The following is a 20,680-nucleotide window of genomic DNA, read 5'->3' as shown; positions in this document are numbered from 1 at the left end:
CCTATTCAATGCCATGTCAAGTTCGACAACTATTTGCTTATATCTGTGCCTTCTCATCACCATCAGATCCTTTGACCCTCTGGAATACAAACAAAATGGGAATGATTGAAGATATTTGCCACAAACTTCATGATACTAATGATTCCTGCATCGACTGTGAAGCCTATGCACTACACGACATTCGATTGGCTCTTATGCTCCTTGGGTATACATTGGAAAACTTCCATTTACCAAATGTTCCAGATTCCTTACCGGATATAAATTACACACCTATTGATCTACAACAAGAAGAACGAATTGCACAAACTATGCTTTCCTCTTTAAATGAATTACAATCTGATGCTTTTCAACAAATTATTCATGCCACGGAGGACAACAGCCCTATACCCAAATGCTTCTTTCTTGACGGCCCTGGAGGAAGCGGAAAAACATACCTTTATGAAACACTTATACATTTCTTTGCTGCAAGACAACAGATGATTATCGCATCTGCTACAACCGGAGTGGCAGCAAATCTGTTAATAAATGGTCGTACATGTCACTCAATATTCAAAATACCGGTCCCAATCACAGAGACATCAGTATCCACTATGAACATTCACAGTAGCAATGCCCGAGACATCCGTCTTGCAAAACTGATAATTATTGATGAATGTACAATGGCATCCAGTCACTTACTCAACACCATTGATAAACTTCTACAAACGTTGATGAATAATAATATTCCCTTTGGAGGAAAAGTTCTTTTATTAGGAGGAGATTTTAGACAATGCTTAGCTATTGTTCCACATGCCATGCGCTCAGCTATTGTTCAGTCCACCTTAAAATACGCAGACAATTGGCATTGCTTTAAAACAATACAGTTGGTACAAAACATGCGATGTCCAGATGCAGAATATAACAGTTGGCTAATACAACTGGGAAATGGTACACTCACAAATACAGATGGACTTCACCCAGATATTATTTCCATTCCACAATCCTTTATCTCAGACGACTTAGTAAAAGAGATATTTGGAACAGCAATCTCATTAGACCAAATACCCCTGTTAACACAACGCACTATATTATGTCCAAAAAATATTAATGTTAATCACATTAATAACCAAGTCATTTCATTACTTCCTGGAGAGACACAGATCTTTCTAAGCTCAGACAAAGTTGACTCTGATGACGACAATGAACATATAAATTTCCCCTTAGAATATTTGAACACTATTAACCCTGCCGGATTACCACAACACGACCTTGCCCTTAAAAACGGAACAATAATCATGCTATTAAGAAACCTTAACACAAAACAGGGTTTATGCAATGGCACACGGTTAGTCATCAACACCATGACACGCAATGTTATTCAAGCAACAGTTCTTACAGGATCACATGCTAACAATACTGTTCTCATTCCTAGAATTGACCTTACAAGTTCTGAGCTAGAATTACCTTTTACATTGAAACGCCGACAGTTCCCCATTAAACCTGCATTTGCCATGACCATCAACAAATCACAAGGACAAACCATGGAGAAGGTTGGCATCTACCTCTCTGAACCCGTTTTTGGACATGGACAACTTTATGTTGCCTTCTCACGTGTTCGCCGTTCATCTGACAAAGTTAAAATTATAAATAATCCATGCCAAGGAAGACTCATTCAAGGACAAGACACCATCTTTACTACTAATGTTGTATACAAAGAAATATTCCAATAAAACATTAATATATGACAAACACTCTATTTGTTATTTCTGTGGGCATCATCCAAAGCTGCACACTATTCTATATCTAATTCATACATCTGACTCTTTCTCATGTCCCAACGCCAGGGGTTGGCGAGCGAAGCGAGCAGGGGGCGGAGCCCCCTAGTAAATTAGAGAAAAGCATGATGATCTTTTATATTTAATAGAAGCAAACAGCTATCTTTGTTCCAGATGCAGAACAGCACAGCCATACTTCATAGCATGTCTGCTACAAGCCAGTGGCCTCGTGGTTGGAACTCTGCAGGTGTTCTTTTCATCCTTCACCTTTTAAGTTTTGCTTATTCACAGATCACCCCAAAATAAGTACCTTACAAAAACTTCTATCGCTATACATCTCAGTCTTCTGTTTGCACTTTGCTTTTACTGTATGTCTGATCATTATTCAAGGAGTGAATGTAGAGGGTGTGCACTCCTACAAGTACTTGGGGGTCCACATTGATGACAGATTGGACTGGTCTTGGAACACAGAGGAAATATATAAGAAAGGGCAAAGCAGGCACTTCTCCCTTAGGAGACTGCGTTTCTTTAATGTGAGCAGTGACATATGAAGGAATATTTTGGACAAAATAAAATAAATAAAAACAGTGGGGGAAATAAGTATTTGAGCCCCTGCTGAATTTATAAGTTTGCTCACTTACAAAGAAATGAACAGTCTCTAATTTGTATGGTAGTTTCATTTTGACGGAGAAAGACAGAATATCAACCAAAAATCCAGAAAAACCACATTATATGAAAGTTATACATTTATTTTAATGTCATTGTGGGAAATAAGTATTTGATCCCCTACAACTCAGCCAGAATTCTGGCTCCCACAGAATGTCTGTGTGCCTAGATTACAATCAATCAATTAGATACTCAACTCATATAGATCTCAACTCGTTACGTGTATAAAGCACTCCTCTCTACAGAATCAATTTCTTCCATTCCAACCTCTCCACCACCATGGGCAAGACCAAAGAGCTGTCAAAGGACGTCAGGGACACGATTGTAGATCTGCACCAGGCTGTAATGGGCTAGAAGACCATCAGCAAGAAGCTTGGTGGGAAGATGACAACTGTTGGTGCGATTATTTGGAAATGGAAGAAATATAAAATGACCATCAATCACCCTCGGTCTGGAGCTCCATGCAAGATTTTGCCTCATGGGGAGAGGATGATCATAAGAAAGGTGAGGGATCAGTGCAAAACTACATGGGAGGAGCTTGTTAATGATCTGAAGGCAGTTGGGACCACTGTCGCCAAGAACACTACTGGCAACACACTATGCCATAATGGATTGAAATCTTGCAGCGCCCACAAAGCCCCCCTGCTCAAGATGGCACATGTATAGGCCCATCTTAGGTTTTCCAGTGAACATCCAGATGCACCTGTCTCTCTCCATTAAAATGAAAGTACCAGTAAAATTTAGAGACTGTTAAATTTCTTTCTAAGTGAGCAAACTTACAAATTCAGCAGAAGATCAAATACTTATTTCCCCCACTGTAAATGCACAAATAAAAGTGCTGTCAAATGTAAGCATAAATGTGTCACGAAGTATGGTTTTTGTTGCTTATTTATTTATTTATTTACTTATTTATTCATTTAAGTCTTTCTGTAATATTCCTCCAATTGCATCATGAAATACAGCTTGTAATAAAACTCACTTTCACTCATCAAAGTTGAGAGGGTGCGCTGTAGTGCATACCATGTTTTGAGTGGTGAATCATGTTCTGTAGATTGCTCATGCCTAATTCAGTCTGTCAGCACGCGAGATGAAGGTAAATGAGACAGCAGAAGAATTAATTAGAAAAGTGCTTACTACTGAAGATGAAATGGATTCTCCGGAAGTTATCGCATATTTCAGAGAGAAAATTCAGAAGAAATTATAATGTTGGCAATCCTATTAGACTATGCTATTGATGAATCTATTCTTGAAAAACTGGTGCAGCAGACTAGGCTACCCACCAGTTCAGGTGACGACATGATCTGCCCTGGACGCCCATCCTTTGACATTCCAGCTGAGCCAACAGAACACTTTCTTTTACATTTACATTTACAACATTTAGCAGACGCTCTTATCCAGAGCAACTTACAACAGTGCTTAGTAGTCTACGACTGTTCTTCAGTCTTTAGGCTAGGATTAAATCTACTGTCATTAAACAAGTTACCGCTGACCAAGTTGTACACAAACCATGCTAGAAGAAAAGAGTAAGTTTAGTATAATTTTTTTTTTTTTAAAGAGAAAGGGTAGAAAAAAGTATGGGGACTTTAGTCCCCCAAGTGCTGTTTAAAGAAGTGTGTCTTCAGACGACGTTTGAAGACAGTGAGGGTCTCCGCTGTTCGTACAGCAAGAGGAAGTTCGTTCCACCACTGAGGAGCCAACACTGCAAAGAGTCTTGATGCATGTCGTCCTCTTCTTTTAAGTAAGGGTGGTTTGAGACGAGCAGTGCTTGATGTTCTGAGAGAGCGAGAAGTGACAAGCTGCTTAACCAGTGCTGATATGTAAGGTGGTGCAGTTCCAGTTTTGGCCTTAAAGGCAAGTGTTAGGGTTTTGAACCTGATGCGGGCAGCCACAGGGAGCCAGTGCAGGTTCCGCAGCAGAGGTGTAGTGTGAGAGAATTTGGGAATATTAAAAACGAGTCTTGCAGCTGCATTCTGGATCAATTGAAGTGGTCGTGCTGCCTTTAGTGAAAGTCCAGACATCAGAGAGTTGCAGTAGTCCAGCTTAGAGATGACCAAGGTCTGGACGAGAAGCTGAGTAGCCTCTGTAGTGAGAAAGGGGCGGATTCTCCTGATGTTGTAAAGAAGATATCTGCAGGACCTGGAGAGGTTGCTGATGTGTGGGCTTTTATGCTGTTTAAAAGTGCGACAGATTGCAGACCTATTTGGTATATCGGAGAAGATGATCACAAGGCAAATGAGCCAGTGTGGGATACGGTGGGCTTCACTTGTTTCAGTTTAGATACTGTGACATGGAAAGCCCAAAGCAGTGCCAACTATTATTCTGAACTGAACTTGTTTTAAGAGTCTAAAGTCAGGTGCATGTTCTCAAGTACGTTTTCAAGCAACTTTACAGCTCTGATCACTGGCAAACATGATACTTCCTTATGCGTATCTCTCTTATCTTTCAAGGTAAGGCAACTATACTTGGTAATCATGGCACCAGAGAGTGACTATATGCTGTATGATGATCAGCACGTGCCACTGTATTTTCTACATACTGCATGACAATAAGGATCCTTTACACTACAGTCAGCATGCTCCGCAGTAGCACTATGAGACTGTGATACTCGGTCAGTACACCAAAGCCTTGCTCAGAGGCAGCATCTGCAGACAATGTTATAGATGATTGTTTGCCTAAACATTTTTTTAATTTAACATATGGAATATTACAGATTGATTTTGCTACTCTAAAACTAAGCCATGCTAAAACAATGTTGTCAGTTGATGACTGCCATACAGTATCACTGCCCAGTTTGTCACGTGTAATTAGACAAGAAGAAAAACATAAATATTAACAGCAATCCCGTAATAATGCACCAAATATTACAATACAAACAAAATTAAACTTTTTTTGCTTCCAATAAATTTTTGTTTTTAGGAATTCTTGGTTATTTTTAGGGTATTGTACAATAGGGATTCTCCTGATATAATTATTTTTGCAGTTTATTGTCTGTGGAGTTGCATTAATAATTTTTATATTTATGTTTTTCCTTTACCACACCACCGTTTTCTTTCACTGTGAACGTTGCCATTCTGTGGTCCTGTTACCACGATGTGCTACGTGGTTGCCTGAGGTGTGGTTTTTGGCCTTCAGTGTGACGCTTTAAAAGTACACACTGCATGCCTGACACTGTCCGAGGTTGTGGATTTCAATAAGCACATTCAGTGAAGACTTTGCTGTGGTTTAAAGCATAGAGCGTTAGTGTTTTTTTTTTTTTTTTTTAGCATTTTGTTTTTGATGACCGATATTTAGCCTTTATGGTTTTGATGCTTGCCACATTCTGTATAGCAATATGGGGTCTCCCCCCATGTGAATTAGATTGTGTTTCTGAAGACTGCTCATGTGTGTAAACAGCTTGCCACATTCTGTACAACAATATGGGTTTTCTCCGGTGTGAATTCTTTCATATTCCTGAAGAGCACCTGACTGTGTGAAGTGCTTGTCACATTCTTTACAACAGTATGGCTTCTCTCCAGTGTGAATCTTGTTGGTTCATCCTTTGTTTCAATTGCTCAGGTCACTTTCACAAGCAGTACACCACAATTACAGAGGACTTCAATTTGCAGTTACGCACAGAGAAATCATGTTACCAACTATTCCAAATTCAGACCCTTAGCTAGCCACTTTTCTGATGCAACTATTTCAAAACTCAAGCTTTTCTTTATCTCCCTTAACCATTTATTTCAGTGTTAAATATCCATATTTCCATTCTGTGAGCATATTTTCAGTTTTCTAGATGACATTCAATGTTTGTTAGTACCTATAATCCCTCTATCACTCAACAACTTCTAAGCTTCCAACGGTGCTTTATCTTCTGCAGCACCTTTCTCCTTCTTCAAGTCTTGTATTGCTGTTTTAACTTCTGCTGGGGTGACCCATAGTGCAGGGACTTCTGTGGGAGTCCCTTTGTGCTGTTGGAGTTCTGCAATTTTCCTTATTCATTAATTTTTTACAATACTCTGCCCATCTTTCCCTTGCCATTTCTTCCCTTCTCTCAACTATTCCATTGTTATCTTTGATTGTTGTCACATTTCCTGTATCTTTGTATGCTGTCAACTTTTTTTAATTAGTGTGAATTAACCAGTTTAGAAAAGAAACAATACAGCAGGATAAAGAAAATGATTTCAGATTAGATAGAGTGTTTTACATAGCAATTTTTATGTAATTACCTGGTGCTTGTCTTTAAATTATCACTTCTTTATAATCTATTTAGCTTTCATATATTTACTTTGTCTTGTAATCGTCAACCGCAGGCTGTGTCTAAAAATAAAAAGCTGGACCAAATTTGGTTCATCCCATGGCTGTCTTCTTCTAAATGTAGTTAAAAAGGGGACCATATAATGTACCATTTACTATTAATAGGACTTATTATATGCTAGTATTTCTTACCTTGATTGTAGAGACTTGTGGGAAATGATTTCTTTGTAGGTTGTCACAATATTAAAGTCTCCTACAACTGTTAAGTCATTTAGTGCAAAGCAATTCAACTACTATAATCATATTGTAATGTGTTTTCCGTAAACTGACTTTCCATTACTTCTGTAGTCAAAAGTAGAAGATATAAACTCACACGTGTGATTCTTTCAGTTCAGTTCTTAAGTATTTATACCTTTTTCCTCCTACAGGTCCATATAGTGAACTTGTAGATGCACAAGATGGAGGAGATGTGCCAGGCTGACCAGGGAGCCAAAGAGGTACAATTTAAATGTGAAGAGGAGGACTCTGAAGAGAAGAGCAATGATGAGGAAGGGGAGTATTTCAGATTAGACAAGAAGTTGTGCTGTATGTATGAAAATAAGATTGTACGCGTTAAAGAAGAGAATCGCGAATGGGAGTCTGTCCTCCATAAACAGGAAAACCTCAGCACTGAGGAGGGAGAATGTGAATGGAGAGCTATTGACATTAAAGAAGAAGATTATGACCAGATATCGGATAGTGGTATGCAAAAAGATGAAACTCTGAATATAATTAAGAAAGAAGACTTTAAAGCAGAGTCCGTCTCTCAGTGTATTTGTCCAGATAAAGAGAGAGCTGGATTAGACTCAACTCAGAGTGGACCCTGCTCTCTGATGGAGCCTGACAGGAAGATGGCTGAGAAGACACCACGTTTAAGTAATCCTGAAGAACGTAAGTCTTACAAGAAATCTTAACGTTTGGGGCTGATGGTACTTTATTGAGGGTTACTTGTGTTCTGTTCTGTGTATTGTATTGTCCCCTTTTTTTGACACCCACTGCACGCCCAACCTACCTGGAAAGGGGTCTCTCTTTGAAGTGCCTTTCCCAAGGTTTCTTCCATATTTTTTCCCCCTACATGGGTTTTTTTTGGGAGTTTTTCCTTGTCTTCTTAGATAGTCAAGACTGGGGGGCTGTCAAAAGGCAGGGCCTGTTAAAGCCCATTGCGGAACTTCTTGTGTGATTTTGGGCTATATAAAAATAAATTGTATTGTATTGTACTTTAGCTAAAGAGGCCTTAGTTTCTGTTGTTGGCACCAAACTGCGAAACGCTAGCCGATTATTCCCTAAAATATTCCCTATTCTCATAGTCGGTGCCCCCTTTGCTATTTAATCAGCCTTCACTTAGACATTCAGTGGAGGAGTCACTTGTGTTTTTCTCAGTTAATACCTTAGTGTACATACAATGAATAGCAAAAGTCTGAATACCGTTTTTGAAACACCAACACTTAGTTTTGGAAAGGTTGACATCATCATGTCAGGTATGCTTTCACCTTTAGTGAGATCTTGTAAGCAAAAATATTTATGGAAAACAATGGGTAATTTTTAGAAAAATTAATTAGATTAGGTAGCAGAGAAATATCAAGATTGTACCAAATTCCAAGAGATTCTGTTGCAAAAATTGCTGTCTTCTTCCAAAATGAAAAACTTCAAAAAGACGTTCAGCTTTCAACACGACAGCAATAAAAACCTAACCACCAACTTAGACAAGGAATAAAAAAAGTCATGGACTGGTCCAGTCAGAGGTTGAACCTTAGTCCTATAGAAAATGGGTGGGCTTAGCTAAATTTGTGGTCCGCGCATTGCACAGACAGTCCCTTTGCATTCGTACTAAGCTTTTCTACAAACAGTGGGATAAAACTGAAAATTCAAGGTGTTTAAAATTGATGAATACTTGTCAAAATAGTTATACTTCAGGAATCAAAGCTAAAGATTACCGTGGCCCTGAAGTGCAGTGCATAAAAAACAAGTTAAATTATGCAAAAACAAATCAACACAAATTGGAAGGACAGAAAAACAAATCAGAAAGCACAAAAATAGATCACCACTCGCTGAAAAGCTGTGATTGATTCATGATGTACTTTTTTAGCTCTCACTGTTTTTTCCACGTCAGTTTGTACCTGTTATCACTCCGTGATTTCAGTCTATACTTTTCTAAAAAAACTCAACAAACTGAACTGGGCCATCTACAGAGCCACTGAGGCAACACGGTGTATTTTTTTTCCTTGGAATTAATCTGGTGCACACCAGATACTTTTTCCGATTCATTATTTCCTATTAACAGAACATACGGCTTAATAGTTTGATGTTATGGATACAGTTACACCTCTAGAAAAATAGAGGCCAATAAATTTCAATAGTGTGGCTACATTTGGGTTAAGCAAATATCACCTGCACTTTAAAGCAGGGCTGTGGAGTCGGATACAATTTTGGGTACCTGGAGTCGGAGTCGGCAAAAATGTACCGACTCTGACTCCTAATAAATTTAAATTGTAATGAAAAAAAAAATACAGCAAGTTCAAATGTTCCATTTCACCAACAATAGTCATATTTAAGTACTTCTCTGATGTAAGAATAAAGCCCAGTGCATAGTTGCGTTACTACTAGTGTGAAATTCAGCTGAGCTATTATACAACCTGATATTGTAATCTGGATTATGGTACACTACAAAAAGTGTTTTAATTTTATTTCAGATATAATGTGTCTAACAAGTTCATTTCAGTGTAAACAAATGTAATGATGTAGGTGGAGGTGTGTGCTGTGGTCTGATGAGTGTTCAGAGGTTCTGTCTGCACTCTCCACATATGCTCCCACCCAGGGCTGAACTTTAGCATAACTTTGCACACCACCTGTTCTAGAAGATTTTCAAATTAAAAAGGAACATATTCTATGTATTGTGACAGATAATGCTTTTAATATGTTAAGCACAATTGAGAAAATGAATAAAGTAGATGAAGAAAGTGGCAAACAGATATTAGGGGAAGACAATTCTGCAAGTATTGGAGAAAGTGAAACCAAAGACAATAGTGAAATTTTGGATAACATTACTGAAGAAGCACCTAAACTTACTACTATTCAACATATGCATTGTGCTGTTCATACTCTGCAACTTGCAGTAAGAGATGGATTGAAAGATCGCCATGCAGCAACTCTAATTGGCAAATTGAGGCAAGTAACTGTTGCAGCCAGCGCTCCTAAAACAGATGCCATTTTGAAAAGATGTGCAAGGAAAAGGAGCCATTTTGGATCAAACAACACGCTGGGGAAGCACTTCTTTGACGGTAAAGCATTTGCTTGAACTAAAAGACTTTCTTGAACAACTGGACAATGAAAATGTTTTATTAACTGAAAGCCAGCGGGCACAAGTGAAAGAACTGGAAAGTCTACTTTCTTACCCCTTTACTGTCACCAAGAGGTTACAATTTGAAGATTTAACACCAATAAATTGTACTTGGAATGGAAGAGCTTGATATATTGCCTGAACAAAAGTGGAGGGTCAATAGCTGATGACATTGTATTTTCAATGAAGAAAAGAGAGTCTCTTACTTTATTATTCCCAAGGGGAAATTCACAAGTATCTACAGTGCATCCGGAAAGTATTCACAGCGCATCACTTTTTCCACATTTTGTTATGTTACAGCCTTATTCCAAAATGGATTAAATTCATTTTTTTTCCCTCAGAATTCTATACACAACACCCCATAATGACAACATGATAAAAGTTTACTTGAGGTTTTTGCAAATTTATTAAAAATAAAAAAACCTGAGAAATCCCATGTACATAAGTATTCACAGCCTTTGCTCAATACTTTGTCGATGCACCTTTGGCAGCAATTACAGCCTCAAGTCTTTTTAAATATGATGCCACAAGCTTGGCACACCTATCCTTGGCCAGTTTTGCCCATTCCTCTTTGCAGCACCTCTCAAGCTCCATCAGGTTGGATGGGAAGCGTCGGTGCACAGCCATTTTAAGATCTCTCCAGAGATGTTCAATCGGATTCACGTCTGGGCTCTGGCTGGGCCACTCAAGAAAATTCACAGAGTTGTCCTGAAGCCACTCCTTTGATATCTTGGCTGTGTGCTTAGGGTCGTTTTCCTGCTGAAAGATGAACCGTCGCCCCAGTCTGAGGTCAAGAGCGCTCTGGAGCAGGTTTTCATCCAGGATGTCTCTGTACATTGCTGCAGTCATCTTTCCCTTTATCCTGACTAGTCTCCCAGTCCCTGCCGCTGAAAAGCATCCCCACAGCATGATGCTGCCACCACCATGCTTCACTGTAGGGATGGTATTGGCCTGGTGATGAGCTTTGCCTGGTTTCCTCCAAACGTGACACCCGGCATTCACACCAAAGAGTTCAATCTTTGTCTCATCAGACCAGAGAATTTTCTTTCTCATGGTCTGAGAGTCCTTCAGGTGCCTTTTGGCAAACTCCAGGCGGGCTGCCATGTGCCTATTACTAAGGAGTGGCTTCCGTCTGGCCACTCTACCATACGGGCCTGATTGGTGGATTGCTGCAGAGATGGTTGTCCTTCTGGAAGGTTCTCCTCTCTCCACAGAGGACCTCTGGAGCTCTGACAGAGTGACCATCGGGTTCTTGGTCACCTCCCTGACTAAAGCCCTTCTCCCTCGATCGCTCAGTTTAGATGGCCGGCCAGCTCTAGGAAGAGTCCTGGTGGTTTCGAACTTCTTCCACTTACAAATGATGGAGGCCACTGTGCTCATTGGGACCTTCAAAGCAGCAGAAATTTTTCTGTAACCTTCCCCAGATTTGTGCCTCAAGACAATCCTGTCTCGGAGGTCTACAGACAATTCCTTTGACTTCATGCTTGGTTTGTGCTTTGACATGAACTGTCAACTGTGGGACCTTATATAGACAGGTGTGTGCCTTTCCAAATCATGTCCAATCAATTGAATTTACCACAGGTGGACTCCAATTAAGATGAAGAAACATCTCAAGGATGATCAGGGGAAACAGGATGCACCTGAGCTCAATTTTCAGCTTCATGGCAAAGGCTGTGAATACTTATGTACATGTGCTTTCTCAATTTTTTTATTTTTTAATAAATTTGCAAAAATCTCAAACGTTTTTCACGTTGTCATTATGGGGTGTTGTGTGTAGAATTCTGAGGAAAAAAATGAATTTAATCCATTTTGGAATAAGGCTGTAACATAACAAAATGTGGAAAAAGTGATGTGCTGTGAATACTTTCCGGATGCACTGTATCTATCTATCTATCTGGATAATCAAATCTTGTTAGCTGCTATTTATGTTGATACAATGAGCCGAATTTTGTTGAGCAGTGACCAGATTGCTAATGGAAAAAAGGCACTCGATGATGTAGCAGTTCACATGAAGGGATTACTACTACCTAAAACACCACCACTGGATGAAGCTATAAGCACTGGTAACTCAGGATCATCCTCTTCAAATGAAGGATTAGACTTTGATTCCTACTTGGACAAAATGGAAGTTTCAAAAGCAAACCGACATCATTTATCGTGAAAGATAAACGACCAGTAAATGTCCAAATAAAGAGATTCCAGCAGGAGTTTTTTAAAGAATTAAAAGAATTTGGAAAGTATGATCACTCATCGAAACTAACAGTAGAAGAAGCCATCCTTGTTGATCCAGAAGATTATTAGTGATGTGGCTAGAACTGTAACAGCAATGCCACCCACCCAAGTCAGTGTTGAAAGACTATTTTCAGCTGTAAAAATAATCGTCAGATTTAAGAGCTTCTATGAAAGAGGATCTGGCAGAAGCAATTCTGTTTCTTAGAAATTTGCATTGAGTTTATTTTGGATTGCATTTAACAGCTACTCTACAACTGTATTCCAAGTTTAATATATATAAACTTTTTTGTTCATGTAGTTAAGCTTCATTTTTGTTTTAAAACTACAGAAGAATGTGGTTTATATTTTTTTGGTAAAGTTCCTGTTCCTGATTTTTATGCATGCTACTACGTTATTGCCACTTGATAAAAACAATAAAACCTTATTTTTTTCATTTTTGTGTTTTTTGTTTAACTGACCAATACAGTAGAGAGTCAGCTTCCTAGCCAGTAATTTTGTTGTTAAATGATTTAGATAGATAGACAGATATAAATAGATAGATACTTTATTAATCCCAAAGGGGAAATTCACATACTCCAGCAGCAGCAAACTGATAAAGAATATTAAATTAAAGAGTGATAACAATGCAGGTAAAACAGACAATAACTTTGTATAATGTTCAATTCCACCCAGGGGGGTAAACTTTAAGAGTCGCATAGTGTGGGTAGGAACGATCTCCTCAGTCTGTCAGTGGAGCAGGACATTGACAGCAGTCTGTCGCTGAAGCTGCTCCTCTGTCTGGAGATTATACTGTTCAGTGGATGCAGTGGATTCTCCATGATTGACAGGAGCCTGCTCAGCGCCCATCGCTCTGCCACAGATGTCAAACTGTCCAGCTCCGTGTCTACAATAGAGACTGCCTTCCTCACCAGTTTGTCCAGGCATGAGGCGTCCCTCTTCTTTTCGCTGCCTCCCCAGCACACCACCACCTAGAAGAGGGCGCTCGCCACAACCGTCTGATAGAGTATCTGCAGCATCTTATTGCAGATGTTGAAAGACACCAGCCTTCTAAGAAAGTATAGTCTTAGTATTTGTTGCTTTCCTTCAATCAACATGGAAAATACATTAGCATATTAAATACAGAGGAGTTGGAGTCAGAAGTACCGGAAAGTAAGGAGTCGGAGTCGAAGAATTTATCTACTGACTCCACCACCCTGGTTTAAAGTAGGAATCCCCCTTGCCAAAACTAAACATGATGATAAAAACAATATGATTTAACTCTTGTTGAAGCAGATTAGCAGCACTGGTGCCCTCAGCCCCAAAGAAGGCAACTCAGAGACTTCAGAACAGACAACAGAATTAAGCTTGATTGTATGGTGCAGATACAGACTCATTTAAGATTGAACAATGAGCAAACGACTAAAAGCAACTCTTACATTTAATACAATTCTTATTCACCCTCATCTGACTCCTATCATTCCATTACTCTAGTTCTGCCTCTAATTGATTCCATCAGTAATTCTTAGTTAAGGGGGTGTCAAACCCTGCTCTGTCGATCTTATCTGTTTGATGAGGACTATTCTTGCTTGCTACAATAATTTACAGCCAAAGAGTTCACATTCTCTCTCTAGGCAAGGGGCCCATCTTTCTCCAGCTCTCCTGTATTTTTGGCTTAATACACTATTAATGGTTTCTAGCTCATACTGAATAATAAAAAATACTAGCCAACCCGCGGCGTACCATACGCCGCATAATCAAGCCGCTTTTTTAATGATTTTTAAGCACAGGGAGAAAATAAACATTTGAAAAATCAGAAATGTAATAAATCACCAAGAAAAGTAACATTTCATGTGCCCACCCCCAACTCGTCACCTGAGTCATTTTCCTCTTTGCACAGTCCACATGCACGTGTGAGTCACGTAGACTTTTCATTGTTGTTTGCGGTTTTGGCTGATTTTCTATATATAATCCACCAAGTCATCCGACCATGGTAGTACCGAGGGGGGGCGTACAAAGGGCAGGGACATAATCAGTGCGAGCGTATGAGCCGCTAGCCATGTTTTTGAAAGTTTGGCCCTGTGCCTTATTAATTGTCATCGCAAAGGCAAGTCTAACAGGAAATTGTCTTCGTCTTAAAGTAAAAGGCAAATTATCCGCGACAAACTGTTTTACATGCTGCATACCAACTCGCGGAATAGTATACGCCGCATAATCACGCTGCTTTTTTAATGTTTTTTAAGCAGAGGGAAAAAAATGAACATTTGCAAAATCCGTAACGCTGCTTTCAGTAAGTACAATGCACACGCGTTTAATTTATCAGCCACTTTTTGCCAGCCGTCTTTTCTGGTTTGGGCCGCTTTTACAGTGTTACTGCTTGTGAATATTAAATCTTGAAATCCTTCGAGTAACTAATTAACTAACACCCACCCACCCAGCTTGTGTGAAAAAAATGCGCCCGTTCTTTCATCATTTTGTTGCAGCCTATCAAAGACTTGCTGATCATGTTTTGTAGACTCAATATACATTGGCTTTTCACTCAGCGCAAGGGCGCGCATTCATCTCGGATTATTACATCCTGCTAGACTAATCTGCTACACGGCTGCGTTTGAAAAACCGACTTATCCTGGATGAGTTTCACCGGCATTAATGACTAGGAATCTGGTTGGAACAAAACCCTGCAGCCACAGGGGTTCACTAGGACCGAGTTTGGCAAACAGTGCTGAACACAGACGAAACCGACTCAGGTGAGGAGTGGGGGTGGGCAAAGTAGTTGCAGCTATTGATTATTCAGTGTTGTTTGCCTGGGTGTCTGATCTGTGTTGACTGACATGGCTGTTTTCTGCGTATCCCATGGTTGTCTTCCGGCAGTGTGAATGCCTCGAGAGACACGGTGTCCTTTTGTGGTGAGTTGTTGCAGTTTGTGACCACGTCACCGACATTATCCCAATGTTGGCAAACAAAGCCAACAGCCATGTTGCGAAGTTTGAGAGCAACAGTTTCGTCAATGACATTTTTACATCCAGCTAGTCTGCTAGACTAATGTGCTACATGTCTGCGTTTGAAAAACCAACTTATCCCGGATGAGTTTCACCGGCATTAATGTTTAGGAATCTGGTTGGAACAAAACCCTGCATCCACAGGGGTTCACCAGGACCGAGTTTGGGAAACACTGCTGAACACAGACAAAACCGACTCAGGTGAGGAGTTGGGGCGGGCAAAGTGGTTGCAGCTATTGATTATTCAGTGTTGTTTGCCTGGGTGTCTGATCTGCTCAACAGGATCATAAATAAAAGGAAAACAAAGTGAAGGCAATGTCACAGGTGATCCTGTGGTATAGCGGGTCCACAGCTCCCCTTCAAAAGCCCATTTTTAAATAAATAATCATCGCACTTACAGTGTAGCGAGGGGCATGGAAGTGTGGCTGAAACGGTTTCCGGGTAGACTCATGCTGCGGGCATTTCTCCCCTGTGCAGTGTGCGAGTGAGTGAGGAGAGAGAGAAAGCCGGTACGTTACAGTGAGCGAGAGCAGGCTCGAAGGCAATGTGTTCCTGTGGTATAGCGGGTCCATAGCTCCCCTTCAAAAGGCCATTTTTAATCAGGCGACTGACAGTAGTGGAGTCAGGCACAGAGAAGGTCAGCTGCAGAGAGAGCGTCTCAACTGTTGCAGGGCCTGAAGCAGGTGAGACGCTAATGAAAAAGAGGCACAGGGCTTATTGGTTTTTAAAGACTGCTTCCTTCATTGTGTTTTAACTTCAGTTTTAAAGGATTGCGCGGCTCTCTCTTGCGCTGCCTGTGTGTGCCTCTGTCTCTCTGTGGCGCTGCCTCTGTGTGTGTGTGTGTGCCTCTGTCTCTCTGGCGCTGCCTCTGTGTGTGCCTCTGTCTCTCTGGTGCTGCCTCTGTGTGTGCCTCTGTCTCTCTGGCACTGCCTCTGTGTGCGCGGCTCTCTCTCTCTGGTGCTGCCTCTGTGTGAACCAAGGTTCCACTGAGGTTGACTAATGAAAAGTCAACGTGGTTCAGAGCTGCAAGTGGACTGTGGCACAGACAAACAGAAATGACGGCACGTTTTCCGAGGCGTCGCGTCCGAGTTGGTGGGCGTGGCTCTGTGATTTTTTTCGTCGTATCCAATGGTCTAAGAGTTGGTGGGCGTGGCTCCTTCCTGCGTGCGCCATTGGCGTCTTACTTGTCGGCGGTTTAGTGAATCCACGCCCCTTCCGGCGTGCTTTCAATGGGTGGCTATTTGTCTCCCGGCTTAGTGAATTATATATATAGATGTAACCATAAGTCTTTTTAATCCTAACTCTTGCATCTTAATGCTTAGTAAAATATAGTGTCTACTTTTCTCTTGTGCTTATAATACTTTTCTAATACACAGAGATTATCAATTTTAAGAGTACAATTTTCTATACTCTCTGCTGTACCCTTAAACATTGCTGCTCATTCTGTACAGTGCAGTGGCTGACCCAGTGTGCCAGTGGATTAGACTAAGATATTTGAGTGTGGCCTGACAAAATTCATCTCATGTTAACCAGGGCATCTTTCTTGTCACAAATCGGTGATAATTAATTAAAATGGCCTGATGTGCAAGTGTGCCAAGTTTGCCAGAGAATTTAATTAGTGTACCCACATGAGATGGGCAAACTTTGCAAGCAGTCAAAATGTGGAATATGAGTGGCTCTCGTAAGTTGTGGGAATAAGAAGCTGGCTGTGAGCTTATAGCAGTGAGTAGTTATCTAACTAATCTAATTACCTTTTACTACACTGTAGAGCAGTATTTAGTGCTGCTGCTTCGCAGATTCAATGACCGGAGTTGTGATTGTACATTTTTATAAACTTGCCAATATCTATTTTTATAAAGGTACCAGTAATGGCGTTGACTTGAGCATTCATAATTTTCATACTCTCTCTCTACGTTTAGCATTCGTTTGCTCAGAGGTTGATGCGTTTGCTACGTCCTGAGCAGCTCTTCTTTTCTCCACCCTAGCGGCCCACTTCTTCTCTTCTTCTCTCTGCATCTTTTTGCTTTAAAACGGATTAAGTCAGTGTTTGTGTTGCAATTACTTAGTATGTTTTTCTTAATTTTTCACTTAAGCTGGCACTTAAGTCTTCAATCTGTCTCAAGAATGATTTAAGATATGAAGAGGAAGTGACGGCGAAGGTGGTAGGGATGAGAACAGCACACATACACATGCGCCGTACGGTGCCCTGCTGGCCGCTGCTAAGAGTTGATTCTACAATAAAATAAAATATTGGAGGTCAATCCTCACCCCGAAAGCGGATAGTAGAGGTCATGTAGTGTATGTGTACTAAATTTCAGGTCAATAGTTCAAACAGTTAGTGAGCTGCAGGTGATTTAAAATCCTGGACAGACAAACGGACAGCCACGGTAGCGTATTAGATATAAAGATAATTGGATATGTAACATCAAACATCCATCCATCCATCCATCCATTATCCAACCCGCTATATCCTAACTACAGGGTCACGGGGGTCTGCTGGAGCCAATCCCAGCTAACACAGGGCACAAGGCAGGAAACAAACCCTGGGCAGGGCGCCAGGCCAATGCAGGGCACACACACACAGCCACACACCAAGCACACACTAGGGACAATTTAGGATCACCAATGCACCTAACCTGCTTGTCTTTGGACTGTGGGAGGAAACTGGAGTACCCAGAGGAAACCCACGTAGACATGGGGAGAACATACAAACTCCATGCAGGGAGGACCCGGGAAGCGAATCCGGGTCTCCCAACTGCGAGGCAGCAGCACTACCCATTGCGCCACCGTGCCACCTAACATCAAACAATTAAACAGAATGTTCTGTTAGCAGGAGATGATGTACAGGCAAACACACAAAAGCATCTGAGGGCTCATCAAAAAGTATCCGGTACACACCAGTTTTATTCCCAGGTAAAAAAAAATATCTCCTCAGGGGCTCCGTAGGAATCCCTCAATTCCTCATTTATTTTTTAATAATTTATCTAAAGCATTTAAAAATGTAGTACACATAAGCAAGTGAAAGTGGCGCATACTTACATTACTAGCTTTTGTGTAGTTTGACTCATTCTTTATGGTTAACAAAAGAAAATAAATGAATATTTTAAAATTCTTCTCAAACATGTTGATTTAAAATTAAGCCAAAAAAGAGAGAGGATCCTGTTCAATAAACATTATGGCTGCAGTAAATTGTAATAGATTTAAAAATTGATTTGGTTTATGAGGTAGCAGCTAGAGGTCACGAGTGAGTTTTTTTCCAATAAGCAGGTTCATTTAGCAGCAAGGGTTGCATTTGAAATAAGAAACTGGTAGGAGCAAAGACCTGTGACCATCCTGGCACTTCATGATGATGACTGTCCTCTACTATTTTAGCAAATCCAAGTTATTGTTGTTGAAATTAAAAAAAATAAAAATAAAAAAAGAACTTTCATGTGAATTTCAATATTTTATGTTTGTTTTTTGTCTTTGATATAAAGCAGATTACCAAGTCGACCACTGTTCTGTGCCTTCATTTAATCATGCCTCACTTCAGGGCGAAGCTCGACATAAACCACAGCAGCAGCAGCAGCAGGAGGAACAACTAAGACTTCCTACTGGTGAGAAAATTTATTGCTGTATGGACTGTGGAAAGCAATTCACACACACAAGTAATTTTCGGAAGCACAAAAGAATTCACACTGGAGAGAAGCCATATTGTTGTACAGAATGTGGAAAGCAGTTCCTGTACACTAGCGTTCTTCAGAACCACAAGAGGATTCACACTGGAGAGAAGCCATACTGTTGTAAGGAATGTGGCAAGCAGTTCACACAGTCGGGTGCTCTTCGGGAACACGAAAGAATTCACACCGGAGAAAAACCATATTGTTGTACGGAATGTGGCAAGCTGTTTACACACATGAGCAGTCTTCGGAAACACAATCGAATTCACACAGGGGAGACCCCATATTGCTGTACAGAATGTGGCAAGCAGTTCACACATTTAAGTGCTCTTCAGAATCACAAGAGCGTTCACACTGGAGAGAAGCCATACTGCTGTACGGAATGTGGGAAACAATTCAACCATTCGCGTAGTCTTCTGGAACACAATAGAATTCATACTGGAGAAAAGCCATTTTCCTGTACGGCCTGTGGCAAGCAGTTCACACACATAAGTAATCTTCGAAAACACAATAGAATTCACACAGGAGAAAAGCCATACAGCTGTACGTCATGCGGCAAGCAATTTGCCTGCAAGAGTTCTCTTCAAAAACACGAAAGAATTCATACTGGAGAAAAGCCGTACTGCTGTACAGAATGCGGAAAGCAATTCACACAATCGAGCGCTCTTCAGGCACATGAGAGAATTCACACCGGAGAAAAACCTTATTACTGTACAGAATGTGGCAAACAGTTTACACAGTCAAGTGGTCTTCAAAGTCACAAAAGAATTCATGCTGGGAAACGTGCATTAAGCAAAAAATTAAGGGAGTTGGATACAGTGCAGTGGTCAACCGAAGATAAAGAAGAGATTGTGTATTGCTGTCCTGGCACAGATACACTATACCAGACAGACTTTGAAGCCACACTTCATAAAGATTAATGGACAGTGATGAAATTCTGAGCACTTGAGACATTTAAATCCTTATAGACTGCCCCCAAATAAAAAAAAAAAGATGGTACAATCCCGAATTTAGTGATTAATAAGAAATACGACTGGCAAAAAACACAAGTGACTGCACTTTAAGAATGGAGACCCAAAAAACAAATCACAAAATGCGAAGACCTACAATTTGAAATAAGCCAGCTGTGGAATAAAACAGCTGAAAAATATCCAGTCCTGCCTTGTGCCGTCATGCTGTAGGAGCTCCGGTAAGAGACGTTAGGAGTAATGCTCCCCCAGTTTAGAGCCTTTGCAGTAAACGGAAGAAAAGCACTACAAAAAAATGTCACAACTTACAAGCAGTGTTCACTCCTTTCATGGCCAAACACAAAAAAACTAAACGGATACAAGAACATCTGAGAGAATAATACAGAAGCCACCAGGCAACATTTCTGGCAGAAAGCATGCTGACATGTCGAGTAAGGCAAGTGCTTTGCAAAAATGTGTTCTGTTTACAGAAATGAGAGAACTGGCAAGTCATCCTCACAGGGTTACAAGTCCAGAAATTCATTTTTAGGTGAAAAACTATTGGCACTATTTCTCTATTGCATTAAATCAACTCCCTGCGGTGGGTTGGCACCCTGCCTGGGATTGGTTCCTGCCTTGTGCCCTCTGTTGGCTGGGATTGGCTCCAGCAGACCCCCGTGACCCTGTGTTCGGATTCAGCGGGTTGGAAAATGGATGGATGGATGGATTAAATCAACTCTGCACTTTAAGCTATTATGCTTACAAGACCAACATCCCCTCTCAAAACAAGACCTTTCTCAATTGTGCAAAGCTACAGACTTGTAAAGAATACTGT

The 20,680-nt window shown here is 40.6% G+C and overlaps 2 protein-coding genes across 3 annotated transcripts in view; both read left to right on the top strand.

The window, feature by feature from the left end:
• The window catches only part of LOC114666352 (gastrula zinc finger protein XlCGF26.1-like), a 29,367-nt gene extending 8,964 nt beyond the window's left edge, over positions 1 to 20,403 (top strand). The window contains exons 2-3 of one of the 2 annotated variants that reach the window (XM_028821187.2): positions 7,085 to 7,586; positions 18,719 to 20,403. In XM_028821187.2, the coding sequence (XP_028677020.2) occupies positions 7,106 to 7,586; positions 18,719 to 19,818 (1,581 nt within the window). In that variant the 5' untranslated portion in view covers positions 7,085 to 7,105 and the 3' untranslated portion in view covers positions 19,819 to 20,403. Of the gene's footprint in view, positions 1 to 7,084; positions 7,587 to 18,715 lie in introns of both variants that reach the window. The other variant, XM_028821179.2, reaches the window with a different exon arrangement.
• Positions 1 to 20,680, top strand: part of LOC114665934 (NACHT, LRR and PYD domains-containing protein 3-like) — a 578,897-nt gene that overhangs the window by 420,809 nt on the left and 137,408 nt on the right. The window lies entirely within an intron of this gene.

This window comes from Erpetoichthys calabaricus, chromosome 1, assembly GCF_900747795.2.
Source record: "Erpetoichthys calabaricus chromosome 1, fErpCal1.3, whole genome shotgun sequence".
Classification (NCBI taxonomy): Eukaryota; Metazoa; Chordata; class Cladistia; order Polypteriformes; family Polypteridae; genus Erpetoichthys; species Erpetoichthys calabaricus.
The sequence above is the reverse complement of the archived record's forward strand: the minus strand, read 5'-3'. Positions and strand labels throughout refer to the sequence as shown.